The following is an 18,807-nucleotide window of genomic DNA, read 5'->3' on the forward strand; positions in this document are numbered from 1 at the left end:
GCGAGATGTTAGAGGAGCCCCTCCATTTCGTCACAGTGGGCCCTGACATAACTTGCTAATAAGCTTGGCTATTAGCAATAGCCAATGATTAGATGCTTGTACCGCAATATATCAGAGGCATCTATGAGCTTGGATTCTTTTTCTGGAGGTGGTGCTTCTCAAGTTGTTTGGGAGTTTGCTCTTTTCCTGGCATTTGACACTACCAAAGAGTCCGGGGTGAGTTGGCTTTTAATAACAAGCATTTGCAATGCAATAGGTCTTGCAACTGCGAGTTTTGGAGCTATTGGTATTGTAAATGGTATTGTAAATGGCAATGCCTTTTATTTACGTGTTAGTTTTTAAAACATAAATAAAAGGCATTGTCATTTACAATGCCAATAGGTTAAACTCTTGCAAATGCGAGACCTATTGCATTGCAAATGCTTGTTAATTAAAACCTGACGTTTCCTTAGCTCGAGGCCCTTAAAACGAAGAGTGGTGCTCAACCCTTCCGCCCCCAACCTATAAGACTCCTCTGCCTCACCATATTCTCAGACTATCGCTAAAAGAACACGATCCATTGTAACCTCTATACCAGTCACTGACCCCCTTCAACCTCCCAAAAATATGTACTGCTCACCACACCCCAAATACGCTCCCTGAAGTACAGACTCCGTACTCTTCACATTTGCAGTACCCCAACATACAAGGGTGTGTGACCCTCAAAGTAACTCACGGGATCTGTAATGCCCACCACACCCTTCAGTACACGTAATGTACTCCCCCATAAGCTTACACAGAAACGGAAACTTACACAATCTGTTCTGCTCCCCGTGGCAGGCACCAACCACTGAAAGTCCCCCAAAACAAGGGCTCTATGTTTTAGTCACTGACACTCCTAAGCTCTGTATTTCTCACACTTTTTCCACTGCCCGGAATCAACAAGTCTATAAATCCCAGCCCCCCCCCCACCCATTTGTACCCTCTCAATACGATATCACCACTGTTGTATTTCAACATTCGCCCTAACTTCCTCACCCAAATAAATGTCCCCGAAAGAGCCGCTGCCGATCTTCCGACCCAGTCGGTATCTGTCCCGACCCGAAGCTCCATGGCTTCCCATTCTGTTCGGCTCCCGGGGATCCTGGGGCGGCTCCCCGGCCTGTTGGATCTCCCCCGGTCCAGAGACTCCTTGTCACCGCGAATACAGTTTTAATTCTTCTGGCACCTTCCCAAATATGCGGTTTTTAGTCCCCGGTTCCGCCTTTTGGACCCAGCAACAGCTGATTGTCTTCTCCCGGATGGCCTGCCTCCTGTTCCCGAGTTTCAACTCTCGCCTCCTCCGGCTCCCCCCGGGCGTCACTGTCCCCATAGCTCACTCGGCCCCTGGTAGCGGTGGGCTCTCAATGGCCCGATGTATGACTTGCCCGGGCTCCGGGGCTCTTGCTCAGCCACCGCTTGCACTGAGGAGCCCTCAGACAGCCCCGGATTACGTTGGATGCCGGCTGCCCCTGATCAGTTCTTTCTACCCGGAATACGGTTAGCCATACTCTGTGACGTCACTTCCCTTGACAACGGCGGACTAAATATTGGGGGAGTTGGGTTAAAAGGAAAAGCATTTTGTTGCACATTATATGCAGTAAGGAAAACATTCACAGATGGTGTGCTACACCACGTATTTTTAGGAACACCATAATGTTTAAAGGCATCCTGCAACAAACATAACCAGCACCGCCTCTCCCCTACCTCCTCCACCGCCCAGGGACGCACAGGAATGACGGCACAAATAAAACAAAAAAAAAAAAACGGGGCGAAAACAGGATACTGAATCCGGCCCCTCCAGGACTCCCTGACCTGCCTCATGGTTGCCAAGGCAATATTTCTCAAAATATTGTCGTGCTACCGTAAGGCAGGTCATGGAGTCCTCGAGAGGCGGCATCCAGAGCAGACAAATCTGCTAAACAGGAGCTTTTTCCAATGGCAGGCCTCCGTTTCGAGAGGCCTGCCAATGGAAAAAGGGGGCGTGGCTTCACGCAATACTGAAATCCCCTCCTCACAATATCTCTTGCCTGCAGCAGCGCATACACTGCAACGCAGGCTTCAAACTAAAAATGGGGTTTGATGGTGCTGCCTTGTACTTCTTATCAATGCGTAGAGTGATTATCCTTGTTTTGACGGGATCTTTAGATATTTCGTCTGAATGACGTGTCATACCTTCGAGTAAAGGTGAGTATTGTGCCCCTCTCTAAGAAGCAGACAATGTCTTGAATAGAAAATCCTCCTCTATACAATCTTTATATAAAAGAACTTGATGGAACGTTGCTGCACTTGCTATTAGGTCCTGATAAGAAGAGGCATCATCAGGTGGTGATGAGCGAGTGGGATACAAGTCAGGATCAGTGTCTGCTTGAGGCTCAATATCATAAATATCCCAACGATCCCCTGTTTGTGTATCATCTGGGATATCCTGATCCTCCTCTACTGTAGATTGAGGGGATATGTTACCTGCCTCAGGCAAATGTGGTGAGGGAGGTGGTGAAGGAGGTGTTTGTGGTAGTGGTGAGGTGGAAATAGGAATGTGCAATGTACTAGTTGCAGCATACTTCCATTTCTTCTTTACAGATTGAACAGGAATGTCAAATGCCTCTTCAAAACTCAACTGCTTCTTAGAGGTATGTTGTTTTCGGGTTTTATCGTTATTTTCTTAGTTCCAGGCTGAATTTGCAGTGTTTCTGGTTTCGGATTGAGCGTTTGTTGAAATTGCTCGATAACTGGCTTTGGAGGAGGTTTCGGACAGAAAATGAAACATTTTGCTGGTGGGAGCTTCAATTTCAACAAAAGAATGTTTGGTTCTGAAATCTGTAGCCTCTGTTTTGGAGCCGAGACTGAAGATCAAGGTGTTCTGCCCTCCGATATTGAGGAGGCGAAGGCCCCTGCTGTATACCGAACTTTCAGAGCCAAGCTAGATGGCGGGACTTGGGAGTCATATTTTCGGCGCGTGCCTTGGTTTAGGTGCATTGTCGGGCCGTGAGCAGGTTTTTATTTATTTATTTATTTATTTATTCAAAGTTTTATATAGCGCGAACAGGATCCTTACAGATATCAGAGCGCTTCACAAAGACAGGGTAGGGGCAGTAGGAGTCAACAGAGATAATGGGAACAGTATAATAATCAATAACATGGTACTAACAGGGATAATAATAACATACATAAAACCAATCAATATACAATCAGGTAAGGAAGTAATATATATGTGTATCATATCTTGGTCGGTAGTAAGAGAGTAGCGTAGTAGTGTCCCCTACAGGTAGAGTAAAGTGTATAGTGCCAAAGGATAGGGTGAGCAGTGATACAAAGCAATGCAGAGTCTCTGAACCAACATCTATAACGATCAGGAGATCTTGGCCAGAAGGATGGTTTTCACCTCTTTCTTGAAGAGTGCAGTGGAGGAGATCAGCCTGGTTTCCGGAGGGAGCGCATTCCAGATCCTGGGTGCCATTCCTGAGAAGGACCGCTTGTATGTTTTCACTTTCCGGAATCTCCGTGGTTTCAGGAGTAGATTTTTTGTACTCCTATTGGATCTCGCACCTCCTGATATAGACAACTTTTGAGCGAGGTAGTTGGGTGCCTTGTGGTGCACGGCCGCGTGTGTCATAACTGCAATTTTTAGCTGTATTCTGGCTTCAAAAGGCAGCCATTTTAGAGACTTTAAGTCTGGGGATATGTGCGAGTGCTTTCTTGAGCCAGTAATGAGTCTCGCGGCAGCGTTCAGGGAGGCTCTTAGGGGTGCTGTTGTGGATAGCGGGAGACCGCTGAGGGCCGCAATTCCGTAGTCTATTCGAGGGATGACTAAAGCTTGTACAGCAGTTTGGAAGTCTTTGGCCGGTAGGAAGGGTTTAATTTTCCTCAGCGTGTTAATTTGGAAATTAGCTGCTTTTGTGGCTTTGCTGACGTGCTGCTGCATGTTGAGCTTGGCGTCGAGTGTGATGCCTAGGGATTTCGCCTAGGGGTTTTTCAGTGGAAACCAATAGTTTGGGCTTAGGATCAAGGGCAGAGGTAATTACTGTCCGTTGCTTCTGTGCTGACTGCAGAATGGTCGATGTAGGAAGCTGGCTCTGTATATACTATACCAAAGTAATGTATAGTGTGCACAGAGTCCCATGAAACCCCATCGGTAGGCAGAGGTTAAAGTAGATAGCACCTTACTCTCTATTTGTGGTAGTGTGGGCGAGCAGTAAGGTTTTATCAGAGAGTAGTATTAAGCATTTATTGTACAAAACTCAGGCAAGAAATGATGCCACACACTCAAAGACTGACCTCAGATCAATTTTGTATGAATACAAATAATATTTAGCTATTTTTTTCCTTGAACCAAGCGAAGCCTGGTGCAGGTAAGTGAAATAATACTTTGCAAAATCCTATGCAGTGATTTACAGTTGAATGCAGGTTCAAGTGCAGTTGGTTGATTTACAGGTAAGTTCGAAATGACTTTTTAGTTACTTTGAAGATTACAGTACACATTACTTATTGGATTACTTTGATGTTACTTTTGCTAATCAGTGTGGTATGCCTAGATATCACACTGAAACATTTCCTAGACAAAAGGTAAGTAATTCAGTTTTTACAGTTATGCAGTTTTTCAATGTTTCATACAAACCATCCACACTTAAAATACTTTTCATGGAAAAGCAGTCAATGCAATCCTATGGGAGGAAATTAAGTTAACGACTTGCATGTAAGTAATTATTTGTGGGAGTTGGTATTCTGGTGTTAGAACCAGGGTTCCCCCAGGGTTGAGGATGCACTCCCAGAACACCCTCAGCGGCACTAGGGCGGCCGGCTGCATAATGCAGGGTGCTTGTTTGGCATTGGGTGCCCTGTTGTTTTCAAAGGGGATTCTCCGGTTGAAACAAATACTGCAGGCTTGGGGACGAAGATCTTCTGGAGGTGACTACAGGTTGGAGAATAAGTTGGTATGCCTGGGGATGCAAGGACACCGTCGGTTGGGCTACCCAAGGTCGTGGGACGTCGGGTGCAAGGGTGATTTTAGGCATCAAGTTTTATTACCAGCTCCGGTTGCAGTCGGGGGATCCTCCAGAAAGGGGCTGCAGGCATCGCTTGGAGACTCGAGGCAGGTCAGAGATCACCAGATCTCAGGTCAGGATCGCCAGGGAGACCTCTTCGAGCTGTTGGGCCACTCGAACTTGGGTCGTGGGCACCGGATACAGAGTGGTGCAGACTTGTGGATTTGGCCAGAGTCAGAGTTTGTGGGTGATCAAATCCGGTTTCGGGAGGCAAGGCAGGTCCTTTGGGTTCTTGAGTGCTGCTGGCTGCAGGACACACTGGAATTTTGCTGGAGCAGGTTCGAGGTGCGGACAGGCTGGTAGGGCTGGGAACAAATCAGTGGGCGTCCTCCTCTTAGTTCAGCACAGCTTCTGTGGTCCTTCTTCTTCTGGTCGGTTCCTGTCTGAGGAGTCAAGGTTCAGGGTTGCCCCTAAATACTAGATTATGGGGCGTTACAAGTATGTAAAAGTCGGGACCAATGGGTCCCTTCTTTGGGGGTCACCCCCTATTATGCCCCCCTCCACTGGGAGGGGGGCATATGCCTCTCTCTGGTTGGTTGGGTCCCCCTCTATCTGCAAGATGGCGTGGACTGAGAGTTCACCTCACCGCCCCCACCTGAGGGGGTGGGGTTGGCAAAGGTGTGCACACCTCCCTTCCTCACTTGGTTTTCCCGCCGATTTACCCACCCAAAGTGAGGGTCAGAACCGGTGGGGGTCAGTTGCTGGAAGCAGCAAATGGCTGGGTTAGCTAACAAAGGCAGCAAGCCTTTGAAGCTTCCCCTTTTGTGCATCTTGGGGGAGGAGGCTTGGCACCTCGTCCCAGGATGTGCATTGTTTCAGACCTCCAAGAGCAGCAGGTTCTCGACCCAGGGGTCCAGAAACTTGTCTGGTGGAGGCAGCTGGCGAGCAGCCACTCAGCCAGAACACTAGAGTTAGATTGTTTTTCAAGGGGCATCGCCAAGATGCCCTCTGAGTGCATTTTCATTAAATCCCATACTGGCACTAGTGTGGGTTTAATGTGCAGAGATGTTTGATATTAAACTTCCCAGTTTTCAATAAAGCCATTATGGTGCTGTGGAGTTATGGTATTACTGCGCTTACAATAGCTAAGAATTGGTTTAGACATTGTAGGCTACAGGGCTCCTGTAACTGTACCCTTACCACTAATATAGTGCACCCAGCCAGAGGGGTAGCTTACCTATGCCAGGGCAGTGGCTTGTAGGCATGGCACACAGGGATGTGTGCCATGTTGACTCTTCATTTTGTTCTGTGTGTGTGTAAAGGTACAGAGCCTCTAAGGGTGGCACAATAGATGTTGCATCCATTAGAGGCCTTTGCTGGCCACAGTGCCCTTGGTGCCTAGGGTACCGTTTACAAGGGACTTACATGTGGCCAAAGAGTGCCAATTGGGTTTGGCCTCAAAGCAGTTTAGGGAAAGAACATAGATCCTGGGTACCTGGTTGGGAGGAACCCAGGGCACACTCAGTCAAAGTACATCAACAGTTTGGCAATAAGTGGGGGCAATCATGCAAAAAGAGGGCACTTTCTTACAGTCGAGTCATCTTCGGATTGGGACTTGGAAAATTGGATGGATATTGATTCCTCTGTGCCGCTGACACTTCTTCTTCCTCCTCTACTTGTCTACCAAAGATGTCTGGGACATCGACTGCTTGTTTATACTGCATTTCCTGTTATCTGGCACATCGATCCGAAGGGTCTTTTCGGACCGAAAGGATTTGCAAGCCTCACAGGTATCTTCGAAGCTCGGGCAAGAGGCATAAGTCACAATCATCCAAGGATTGGTCGGTGTGAGGGTATTTCGAGTGGCACTTCGGACAGAAATGGAACGGAGTGCATTCCATTAGCACGTCATTCTCTGTGAGTGTGGAAATAGAGACGTTTTTACCCTGCCAGGCGCGGCCAGCGGGCTGAGGAAGTGAGCCGAACACCTGCTTCAGAAAGGCTGTATGAGACACAAAGTAGACCGATCGAGATAATACCGTTGAATGGGAATAAACGGCCCATAGGAGTTTCGAACTGAGCGCAAGATACTACATTTGAACCCATCAGCGGCAAAAACAATCTGAAGATGGCGTCGATGACCATGGGCAGTATTCTCAAGAAGAGGAGTCACACAGCCTTGTGACTCAAAGAAAACTTCTTGGAATAAAAACAACTTGTAATCATCCGAGCCCAACACTAGATGGCGGACTTATTCAAAGTATGTGACTCTACAGCACAACATTGTAAAGAACAGATGCTTACAGGTTAAGTAACATAATCCTTTTTACCACCACCTCAGAGGAGGTGGCAACCATTTTTTTTGCAAAGCATGTGTATCTACATAACACATGCCACAATCTTATTGCAAAACATTCACATATATCACTGCAAATCGGTATTAGGAAGGGATGTCCTAATCACACTCTTTCCAAACACCAATTGACAAACCCAAATTGTGATTCAGTAACGCGTTACTGAATTGCAGTTTGGCTTTTGTACGTTTAAAAAACCCTTTTTTGCCATCGCAAACGGTCAGGTTCTATTAACCCTTTCGCTGCGGCGGCAATTCCGCCGCAGCGCTAAGGGGCGGGGGGGGGGGGGGGGGCGCGCGGCGCTCCGACGCTTACGACGGAACCGCTCCGTCACGCCCCTCGGGTGGGCTGCGCTTGTGACGGAGCGGTTCCGTCACGGCCCCGCCCGCTCAATAGAACACGCCGCGCAGGCGCAAAATCAGCACCGCGCAGGCGCGGCGAGCGGGCCGTGACGGAAACGCTCAGTCACCAGCACAGCCCACCTGAGGGGCGTGATGGAGCGGTTCCGTCATAAGCGTGGGAGGGGTTAATCGGGCTGTTTGTGACCTCAAAAAAGGTTTGTACATATGGCCCCAAATTCGAATATATTGAGTACACTTCAATAAGTAACATTTCAATAAAAATTACAGTGGTCACATGCAGTGAAATAAATTGGAGCAGACCTTTTCATAGTACAGTTTGGTAAAACACATGAAACCACGCTGCGTACGATATTTTAAGATGTCTTTCTATGCTGTAGAGATTTTTTTAACTATAATTATGTGCTGGTATCAGCATGCTAGTAACACTGCATGTAAGCTGCACCCTCGCAGCTTATGGTATGTACCAAACCTGCTCTTGTTTTCAAGAGACACTTCACCATCAAAAGATGGTATTAACTAGAAAATGGTTTTCACAGAACAAATAATCAAAAGGGCCCTGTTAGGGTGAGTACCTTTTCAGTGAGCTCTGCTTGCACTGCCTGTAGAGATGCATCGCTGGCCTCCTTCTCACTGGCTAATCGCTCACTCAGATGTTGGAGCTCTGTTTGTAGGGACGTAACCTGCTGCTCATGCTGGGTCACTGCTGCCTCTAGGCCACTCCGCTCCTGCTCCAAAGATGCGATCCTGGAGCTCTGGTCTGAACCGGTCTGTAGAGAAGAGTAACCAGAAAAGACTAAGACAATCATAGGGTGGGAAGAATGGAGTTTTATTGTAAACTCAGAATGGCTGGTCAATCATGACTCATTCCTAATCACACAAAAAAAGGAAAGAATACAAAGGCTATTCATGTACAATGAAGAAGAGAGAATGACAGACTCTTTCCACTTGGAACAGAGAAGACAGCCATATATAATGTACAATTGAGATACAATGCAATGCCTAGCCACATGTCTGCAGTCGAAGATAAAGTTGCTTACTTTAACTAACAAACTTTCGAATGCATTTTATTCTTGCCATAGTCTCTTCATACTATGAAATAGCTTCAAGGCAGAGAATAGATCCATAATGCGTGGGATTCACTAGAGGAAACAAGAGCTGCTCCAGAGCAACTGGCTCCAAGAAAGAAGCCCAACTGCCAAAGGAAGTAACCTTCTCACTAATATCTAGAGGATACATAAAGGGTAATTGTGCAATACTGCTATCAAGGAGTTCTGGTGACATCATAGGCCACCACGCTGAAGGCAGAGCAGCCTGTAAATGTCACCAGAACACAGAGATGGCATTTTAGGACCACTTTAGACAAGCTACCTATTATGTACATTTTAAATTGAATGTTATTTTTGCAGTTGTTAGCTTGAGGAACATATTACTAACCTTCAAGAACCCTCTTTTTGCTGGATAAACTAACTGCAGATTCCTCAGTCTGCATCCTGAAACTTTCCTGCAATGCTCCTGTGTGGCACTAGGTGGGGCTGTGTGGCTCTGCGCTGGCTACATACTGTCTCGGAAGTGACGGAGCAGAGCGGCATACAAGCGCCACCACAGGTGTCAATTTCTTGCTTATCTCTTTCTGAGCCCTCAAATGCCGAGCATGGCAGATGTCAAAGACAGGGCACTACAGGAGCCAAAGCAGTGGTAGGAGCCTTCGCCCTGGTGGAATGGGCTCGCGGACCTTCCAGCGGCTGCTTCTTGGCTAGTGTGTGGCACATCTGAATACAGAGGGCTAACCACCTCAACAGGCTTCTCTTCTGCACAGCCTTTCATTTCTTTGCACCGCACAACCCCACAAAAGAGAGAGAGACATATATCAATATAAAAGCCTAAAACCCTGGGTTCCAGCCGGTCAAGTCTTTCCTTTTCTTTCAAGGGGTGAGGAGAAGTGGGGGGGGGGGGGGGGGGGGGGGGGGGTGGGGGGGGGGCGGGGAGGAGGATGGAAAGAAGATAGTGGGGACAAAGAATGCAGGCAGCTTGATAGACTGCCCAACGTAGAAAGCTTCACAATTTTTAGGCTACCCGAGTTCTCAACACCATTTTTCTGGCAAAAAGGTGGTGTAGTGCAGTTGTACCAACGGTGTCTGAAGATCACTTATGCTATGAGCTGAAGTAATCGCAATACAGAAGATAATCTGTAAAGGCAATAGATGCAGTGAGCAATTATGCATCAACTTGAAGGGCGTGCAAATGAGAAACATTAATGTCAAGTTAAAGTCTCATAGTGGCATCACAGAAGATTTGGGGGGGGGGGGAACATTGGCCAGGAGATTTAAATAAGGACAGTCGGTCCGGCAAACGTAACAAGGCCAATACATAACCTTCCATAGTGGTCACGGCAAGGCATTGGTGGACCAAAGATAAAACAAACAAAAGAACATACAACAGCTTGGCTTACAAAGGGTCAATCTTATGAATACCACACCGGGCTGCGCCTGACAAGCCTCTGGTGGCGAGGATGATATTCCCCACTTCAGACAGCAGATCAAACGAAGTCAACAGCTGTCGCTCATTCGCCACACATGGAGGTGTAGACTGCACAGGTTCAGGTGCAGAAATCTGCCTTGCAGCTGCAGCAGAAGATTCTCTCTAAGTGCAAGCCTGATTGGAGGACAAATACTTATGTCCAGAAGACCTGGGTACCATAACCTCCAGGCCCAATGTAGAGCCACTAGGATGACTTGGACCCACTTGTTTCTGATGTTTTTCAAAACTCGGTGAAGGAGAGGCAGGAAGGTGTACAGGCATCCCATGTTCTATTCCACCCAGAGTGCATCTTCCATGGAGCGTTCTCAAAGAAACTAGAAAGCACAAAACCTTTGACACTGAGTGTTCCTGATGGTGGGGAGAAGATCTAGCCAGGGTTCTCCCCACTGTTGAAAGATACCCTGCGTGACCTCAGGATGTAGCTGCAATTTGTGATGGCCAGATGTTGCCGGCTTAAATAGTCTGTTCAGGAATTCAAGGATCCCACCAGGTAGTTCGCAATCAGGGAAATGTCCTGATGCTCCAACCAATGCCAGGTGCACACGGCCTCTTGGCTAAAGACCAAGGACCCTACTTTGCCCTGCTTGTTACAATACCAAATTGGGGTGGTGTCATCCCTGAGAACCTGTAGTAGCATCCCCTTTGTGGACCCAATTGGTGTTGCCTGCCAGGCCCACGTCCCCAGCCTCGAAAGGACTTGGGTGACTACTGTAGTGGTTGAGGTGACCGCTGCAGTCTTTACGCCAGTCCCCTGGAGTAGTCTCTGAATTTCCTGATGTGGGAACTTATTTGCAGGCGCCAAGAGATCCAATGAGAGTGCTGTGATTCTACTGTTCTTAAAACACTACAGGGCAGAATAAGCTTGCTCACCAAAAAAATGCAAGTCATCAAAGGACATATCCATGAGACAGGCTAGTAGATCTCCAGACAATTCTGTTGCACACATTCCCGTTTGGCGGTGGAGCACAAGGATTGCGTTATCCGCCCTTCCCTGGCAATCAGTAGAATCAAGGCAAGTGCATTCACGAATTTGTTGCGGTATCAAGATCTCACTGGATGGTAGCACTGAAGATGGTCTTGCCCTGGGACACTTGCTTTCTACCCCAATTTCCTGAATTCTTCATTTCTTCCCACTGGGCTCTATCATAGCATGAGAAGAGTCTCACACCGTTGGCTATGCAAAAGTTGGTAGCCTACAACTAATTCTTGCTCTCCTTGTTGAGCGTCGGTGCATCGCCTGTGGCTTTAGCAGAAGCTCCCTTGCGGGTGGTGTGCACGGCAAGGTAATCGGGTGGGACTTGTTCCCCGATGTACACACGGCCACTAGAGGAGGCTTATACTTCTTTTCCACCCTCAGCGTTACTACTACCTTGTCCTTAACAGGTTCGCTGAATGTCTTCGGGGCTTTAGTACATCCTTTAACATGGGTAAAAAGAGCACTCTGTTGCAATTTGGACATCTTTAATAGCAGAGTGTGCCATGGCTGTTGTCCTCATGTAGGGACAATTGATATCAGTGTATCTGATGCTGGACGCATTTGCCACACCACAATAGGAATGAGTTGGTCTGATGAAAAAGATAATGCAAATATCTACAACCAAGTGGTCTACAGTGCATTACCTAAGGACTGCGGATATGGATACCTGAAGGCAAACTTTTGGCATTTTCAGTCTGGGGCCTGGCCAGGGCCGGACTGGCCGTAGTGGGCACCGGGCATTTCCCCGGTGGGCTGCCACGGTGGGGGGCAAATTTGGGCCCCTGGGGGTGTCATTTATGTTACCGGGTCCATCAATATCGGCCCCCGGTAATAAAATCACCGGAACCGACCCTGGCAAAAAGCTCGCCCGCATGCCCACCCTCCCCCCAGGGGGGCTGGCCGAGCAGTTTGCCAGGGCCAGTTTCAGTTCCCAGTCCAGCCCTGAGCCTGGCAAACAATTCTACAGTTGACGTTCCCCAATGTTGGAAGTACTCGTTGAAGATGTGTGCATTGATCTCCCATTCATGAGTTTCCTAATGCATTCTGCTTATATGATCAGCAAATGTGTTGCCAACCACAAATAGCTGAGCTGCCAAAAAGTGTTATCATGTAATGTTCATTTGTCAATGCCAAATTTCTCTCAAAATGCAGTACTAGCATTTTTCAGTCTCCTTCAATGCATCCCTCAGAATAAAACCTTTCAGAAGTAGTTTCTTTGCGTTACTGATGAGAATCTTGCTTCATCGAGGAGGGATGGAAAAGACAGGAAGAAGCCTGAAGAATCAAAGCAGTAGGCGGAGAAAACTAACACAATGATACACCATAATATGTGATCTGCCTTCTATCATGAAGAAAATCTTCCATCCTATTATGTCTGCCAATCAAGGAGCATCACAGTAGAGGAGTGCTAGGCTGGTGGGTCCAGCAGGTAGGGTTGAAGTAGCTAGTGCAACACCTTGCGGGTTTGCAGTTGCTGATGCTCCTTATGGATGCTGTTAGAAAGGTTGCTTAGAAATCAAAATCTCAATTTGCAAAGAGAAGGGTTGAGCTTGGGTACATAACCCCATGAATCTGGCACAAGTTATGCTATTTTGGAATTGGTCCAAAGACTTCATCTGTATTAATTTCAACAAGATGATCCCACTACAGAGGCTTGTAAAACGGGTTTTCCTTAATGCCATTAGATAATCTGAACTCTCTTCACTAAGAGTGATGCCGAAATGTTTAACCTGAGCAGACTGACCATTCAACCTGGTACTGAGTTATGATAAGCTGCATTAATTCTGCCCTTAATAAATTACAATTACACAGGACAAATCTCAGCTTAAATGTCTTCCTCTTGGCTAAAATCAGAAGGCTATGAAGAATATTCATTTTTCCTATGCTTTACCATTGGAAGACTTCGGAGTTGGTAAGGTATTTGAAAAATTAAGAAAATAATTTAACTCAAAAATAAATATTAAAAATATTCTACATTAAAATATAATATACATTCATTTAAAGTGTGTATTTGAAATACAGAACAAAATATAATGCACTACATCACGATTAACTTAATTTTTATATAAATCTTAATTAATGGAAATAAATTAAATTTTTAAACTTATTTTTCTACAATATAAATAACAAAATACACTCCCACCTAAAGATCTTTTTTTATTTTTATTTTTCTATTATGCATTAATACTTATTAAACGTGAAATACAGTTTAAATTAATGTTATAATTTAATAAAAATGAATGTTATGTATTAAAATATTTATAATTAAATAATACATATAAATGTGTACAATATTATATTGTATTTTTTACATTAAATTATGTTTAATAATTTAATTTTAGATTATTTCCTATGCGGTTTTGTATTAATTCCCTACCTCCATGCTTTTCTATAGAAGGGTGTTCCAGTATCAGTTGTTGGCCATATGTGGTGCTGGGCTTAATACTGCCCCTAAGCTTGGACTTCGTGAATAGCCAAATATTGTAAACTAACTCAAAATTGTAACTTACTAAAATTACCTTTGTGATTCAGGCCTGGCTGTAACAAGTCTAGGTAAACAATAAATAAATGAATAAAAGCCAGCTATCTAATCCTTAACTCTGAATGGGAAACCAATATGATTTTGGGGCTTTTAGACTGACCTGGGTCTATAATTATTTGACTCATATATTCGACATAAGATGAAAACGTAAACCAGTTTCAAAACACACATAATTTACCAGTTTATAATCCATCGGAGAAATAAAAAGCTGATAAACAATCCATTAGATAAGACATGGCTCTGCCATATAATCCAAAGAAGAAGATGGTATCCTTGGTGGAGTGCGAGTCCAAGGCAGATGGGGAACCTCATTCTATGGAGGATGGGGTATTATGTCAGGAATTAATGCAGCAGATTCTGTATTTAGGGCAGAAAATTACATGCATGATTATGGTGAATGAAGGTACTCTACAGCAGATTGTGGAGCGTCTTAGTATGGCTGAGCCTGTGCCTATAGCGGTAGGAGAAGCGATAGCCTACTGGAGAGGATAGGGGTGAACCATTACTCTGGTGTTTCTGGTGGATAATGGTCCTTGTGTTGTTGGTGGAATATGGGTCTAATTTACATAATGGATGGTGAATCTTGTGACTATGGTGGATGGTTAAACGTGTGTATAATGCAGCTAGTGAGAATCTTATTTATGTTGGACACTGGGCCATGTGTCCAAACATTAACAGCAACTTGCAGAACAAGTGTCATCTCAAACAGGGAAGTTAATCTATGAAACATGGAAATCTACTGTGTTCTATAGAATAATGCTAACTGAAATTCTGTCTTTGGTAGATGTTTGACATTGTCTCCAGACGATGGTTAAACACTGTGTTTATGGCACATGGCTGACTTTGTTCACTCATGTCTATGACAGGTGGTTGACCCTCGTATGTCTGTAGGTGAGAGCCCACCTCGTGTTTATGTGGCTAGTGAACATTGATATTATGACTGATGGTGTGCTCTGGCAGATACTGGACTTAACTACCATATGGCCAAATTGTGTCTATTGGGAATGGTGGATCTTGTGCTCAAAGCAGATCTTGCATCTTCAGAGGAAGTAAGATCCCTTGTCTACTGTGGACAATAGGCACTGAAAGTCAATCGAATGGTTGATATCCTACCCATGGCAACAGTTGGCCTCATAACTACAGCAAGAGACATCATATCTGGCTCTGGGTGAAAGTCAAATGGTGGGCTCTGATCAATGGAGAACAGCAGAGTGTATAGAGAGGAGAGGTCCCTGTGACCACTCAAACATAGTGACTGTCATGTCCATGGCGCCTATTAAGATTTGTGTCTATGGATAATAACGGATGTTCCTCTATCCAACAAATAGTTTATATGGAGGAATGCCTATCTTTGAAAGAAGGCATGTGGTAGGTGGCATTTTCACAAGATCTAAAATTCTTAATGCCCTACAAAACTACTGGTCTGTGAGGACATCTCATCCAATGCTACTGCTAAATTAATTTGTTAATACTCTGAAAAAATTAAGTAACTAGCAGAAATTCTGTAGTAACAGCACACTTACAAAATGGGGAGGCATTAAGAGGTTCCTACCTGCTGTGAAGTCTCCAGACTAATCCGTAGAACCTGAAGCTCTTGCTTAGTAGACATAAGCTCTCTCTGCATAGTCTCCATCTCCTCAATCTGTTCCTGGGCCTGTGTGGAAAAGTACAGCTTTAGTAATAGCGTGGCTCATACAGATCACTTTCTCCCTTAAGCTTTACTTGTCCCCCCCTCATGCAGGTCTTGTTAAGAGATTATTTGATTTGCTGCAATTAGAGGATTGCCTGAAAGCATGTTTAACTTCAGTTTGTGCTCTCTTTCAAAACCCCCCACATTAGATTCATTTATTTCTCTCCTCCAGCCAACCTTCCTCTGCGTGTGTTCATTCACTCGCTGGTACGAGTCTTCCAGCTCCTTCTTCGCTCGCTCCACATCCCCCTGGGCTTGCTTTGCTGTTGTCACTTGCTTGGTCACCTCTGCATTCTTGGTCATCGGAAGGGAAGAAGGGAACATGTTATCAGAATTTTTAACTTTGAAACAATACATTGCACAATAAAATGCACTATTTGCCAGTTTGTGAGAATGTTAGAATGGTTCAAAATTGTTTCATGTGAGTTTAATGCATGGCAAAGGTGTAATGTGTAACAGGTGAGTAACTGCTGCTTTATCCTCAAGTTCCCTACATTTAAGGATCATATGCATGATGTGTGTTCTTTGATATGTGGGTATACACAACAGATGTAATTAAAATATCCTGAGAAATGGAGCAGCAGCACCATGTTTGATACAGATTGATCAGTATCAGCTGGAACTGTTCGGATAGCAAACACAATTTCATCTCGGGAATCTAATTATAATGAATTTGTCGGTTTTTGTTTGATAACTGTTAACCAAGTGCCGAAAATAGATTAATGCAGTTTTAAAAGTAATATGAAGTTTATAATGCTAATTTTACAACGTTTATATTTAAACCCTCTCATGATCCAAGATTACATTTCTAAAAGTCACAAACTGTTTTGGTACTGGTTCTTTAAAAGTGCACTTCTAGAACAATATGAATTTGATTTTTAAGGCATGTATGCCATAGAGGAGAAGTACAAAAAAGTTACTTAAATGAAATCCTAGTTTTCTGCCAAGGGTCTTCTCTCTGAATCAATAAGTAGTATAATATCTGTGGCTAAGTGCGGATTCCCTGAAATATTATAGAATTAGTTTCTGTTCTTCCCCACCTTCTATTCCACTGAAGGGGCTGAAACAGCTACACTTGTAGCGCTTCATTTTTTATTTTTTTTTGCAGAGTTTTATATAGCGTGAACTAGAACCGAACCGAATCAGTCATCAGAGCGCTTTACATAGCACCAGTTACGTTACATGAGGACACACTTTCATTTTAGGCACGGGGAGATTAACTGATTTGCCCAGAATCACAAGGGGTTTTGGGCGTCGTTGCCGAGACTCGAACCCAGATCCCCAGGTCCGAGGTCGAGCGCCTTGGCCGTTAGGCCAACCCCTCTCCCCTTAGGCCAACCCCTCTCCCCTCATTGTTCATTGTTGAGGAGAACATTCTTCTGAGCAAAAGAGCTATTGGGAAAGACCCCAAGTTTCAGAAGAACAATGGAATTTTCTCCTGATATTTGTCAGTTCATAAAAAAGCCAAAGACTTGAGTTAGTCTCATCCTGTATCTAAAACATGCCCACAAATGTGTCAAAGGGGGAAACCCTGCATGTTGGCTCTTCATCAAATATTTCCTCATCTTTACCAAAGAAGGTGGATGGCATTAATAGATCTGCAAGATGAATATTTTGACATTTTCATAAGCCAGACATATCGAAGAGTTACACATCCCCATCTCAAAGACACATGAAAACTTTCTGCACATTCAAGGGGAACACACTCATTATCAACACCATGTTCTCTAGTTCAGCCTGACGTTAACTCCGAGGGCATTTTCCAAATGTATGGTGGTGTAAAAATTGCAGCTGTGGAAGAAGGGAGCAATTGTCTACTGACACATGGACAGTAGACTGTTAAAAGCCATAACTCAAAACTTCACGAGGTTATACATGCTCTTCTCTATGGCCTAGGTCTTCTGATCAATGCATCAAAATCAATTCTACACTCAGTGACAAGAATACAGTACTTGGGAGCCAAAACAGGCAAGCTGCAAGCAAAAGTACCTCCTTCTAAGAAAAAAATAATCTATACATTTGAGGATTGTTTCTCTGAAAGCAATAATAGATCCACACGTCAGACAAAAATCATCCCTTTTATGCAGCATGGCTTCATGCTAGTTTACAACGAATATGCAACCAATAAAATAATGCCTGGAGGATCAGTAGTATCAGAAGAAAGTGGACTGACGGTGGATTAACGCACAACGACTTGTCTACTCACAATATTGGAAGGTTGTGCAAGATATTGACCATGCTGTTGTGAATCCTGTTCCATGAACCTCCCCCTCCCCACTCGTCTCAGTTGTCACAGATAAGTTATTGGGAGGCTGTGGAGCCCACATGGTAGATCTATCAGGTATGGATGGACTATTTACAAACCAAGTTGAACTAATTCAACATGCTTGAGTTGATGGTTATTTTTCTGCAGAGCAGTGTCTTTGCTCTGCAACAACAATACTAATACAATACTAATTCAAATAAACAATACAACTACCCTATACTCGATCAATAAGCAATGGGCTACAAGATCCTACAAGGGAAGTTCATTATTCCATGAGGAAGCAACACTTCCAAGAGAGAAACTGCAAAGGGCATGAATGCAGTCGCTCAAAGGATGGCCCATAAGTCTGGTGAGGACAACACTGATATTCCAGACTGGGGCTGCCCTTGTTGGAATGACATGTTTTAGGTAAAACCGTTAATTACAGGAATTCTGAAAAGGGAAGAGTGTTCTCTGTTTTGCATATAACCAGTATTGGCGTCTAAATGTAGACTGATTGACGTGTGGGCTAACCCTTACTCTTGTTAGTGTTTGAGGTATCAAATAATGTCTTACACCATAGGCGTAAGGGTGCCTATGTGCTTTGAAGTACAGTAGTGGACATAATGCTTCCATTTATCAGTAAAGCAGGTGTGTGTGTGTAGTGGTCCTACGGACTTCCCAGATGATGTCCATATACTTTTGAGGTAGCTCAAGGTAACCAAACTGTGGGACCTCAGGAGCCAAATTGTATAGTTGAGTTATTTGGAGTCCTGGTGTCTGCGGTGGTTTCGCATGAGAAGGTCTGGCCTGGTAGGGAGCTTCTCGTTGGGGGAGGAGGGCAGGGGTAAAGGGGCTATGGAGATTTATCGGGGGTCAAGAACTATGGTTGTCTGGCCCAAGCTGGAGCCACCAGGATGAGAGTGAGGGTGTTTCCTTGAGCTTCCTGGCCAAGTAAGGAATCAGTAGGAGAGGAGGAAAAGGCACACAAAGATCCCTGTCCAATTCATTCACAGAGCACTTCCCATGAGGGAGTGCAAACACAGTGGAGTAGTTTGGGCATTTTGTGTTTTCGCATGCAGCTAAAAGGTCTATGT

At 44.9% G+C, this 18,807-nt stretch overlaps 1 protein-coding gene across 2 annotated transcripts in view; it reads right to left on the reverse strand.

Annotated features, from left to right (window-relative positions):
- The window catches only part of HIP1 (huntingtin interacting protein 1), a 404,747-nt gene that overhangs the window by 121,914 nt on the left and 264,026 nt on the right, over positions 1-18,807 (reverse strand). For both annotated transcript variants that reach the window (XM_078679590.1, XM_078679591.1), the window contains 3 exons: positions 15,643-15,759; positions 15,328-15,429; positions 8,292-8,486 (listed from right to left, as the gene is read on the reverse strand). In XM_078679590.1, the coding sequence (XP_078535716.1) occupies positions 8,292-8,486; positions 15,328-15,429; positions 15,643-15,759 (414 nt within the window). The remainder of the gene's footprint in view (positions 1-8,291; positions 8,487-15,327; positions 15,430-15,642; positions 15,760-18,807) is intronic.

The sequence above is a fragment of the Lissotriton helveticus genome, chromosome 3_1 (genome assembly GCF_964261635.1).
Source record: "Lissotriton helveticus chromosome 3_1, aLisHel1.1, whole genome shotgun sequence".
In the NCBI taxonomy this organism is placed as follows: domain Eukaryota; kingdom Metazoa; phylum Chordata; class Amphibia; order Caudata; family Salamandridae; genus Lissotriton; species Lissotriton helveticus.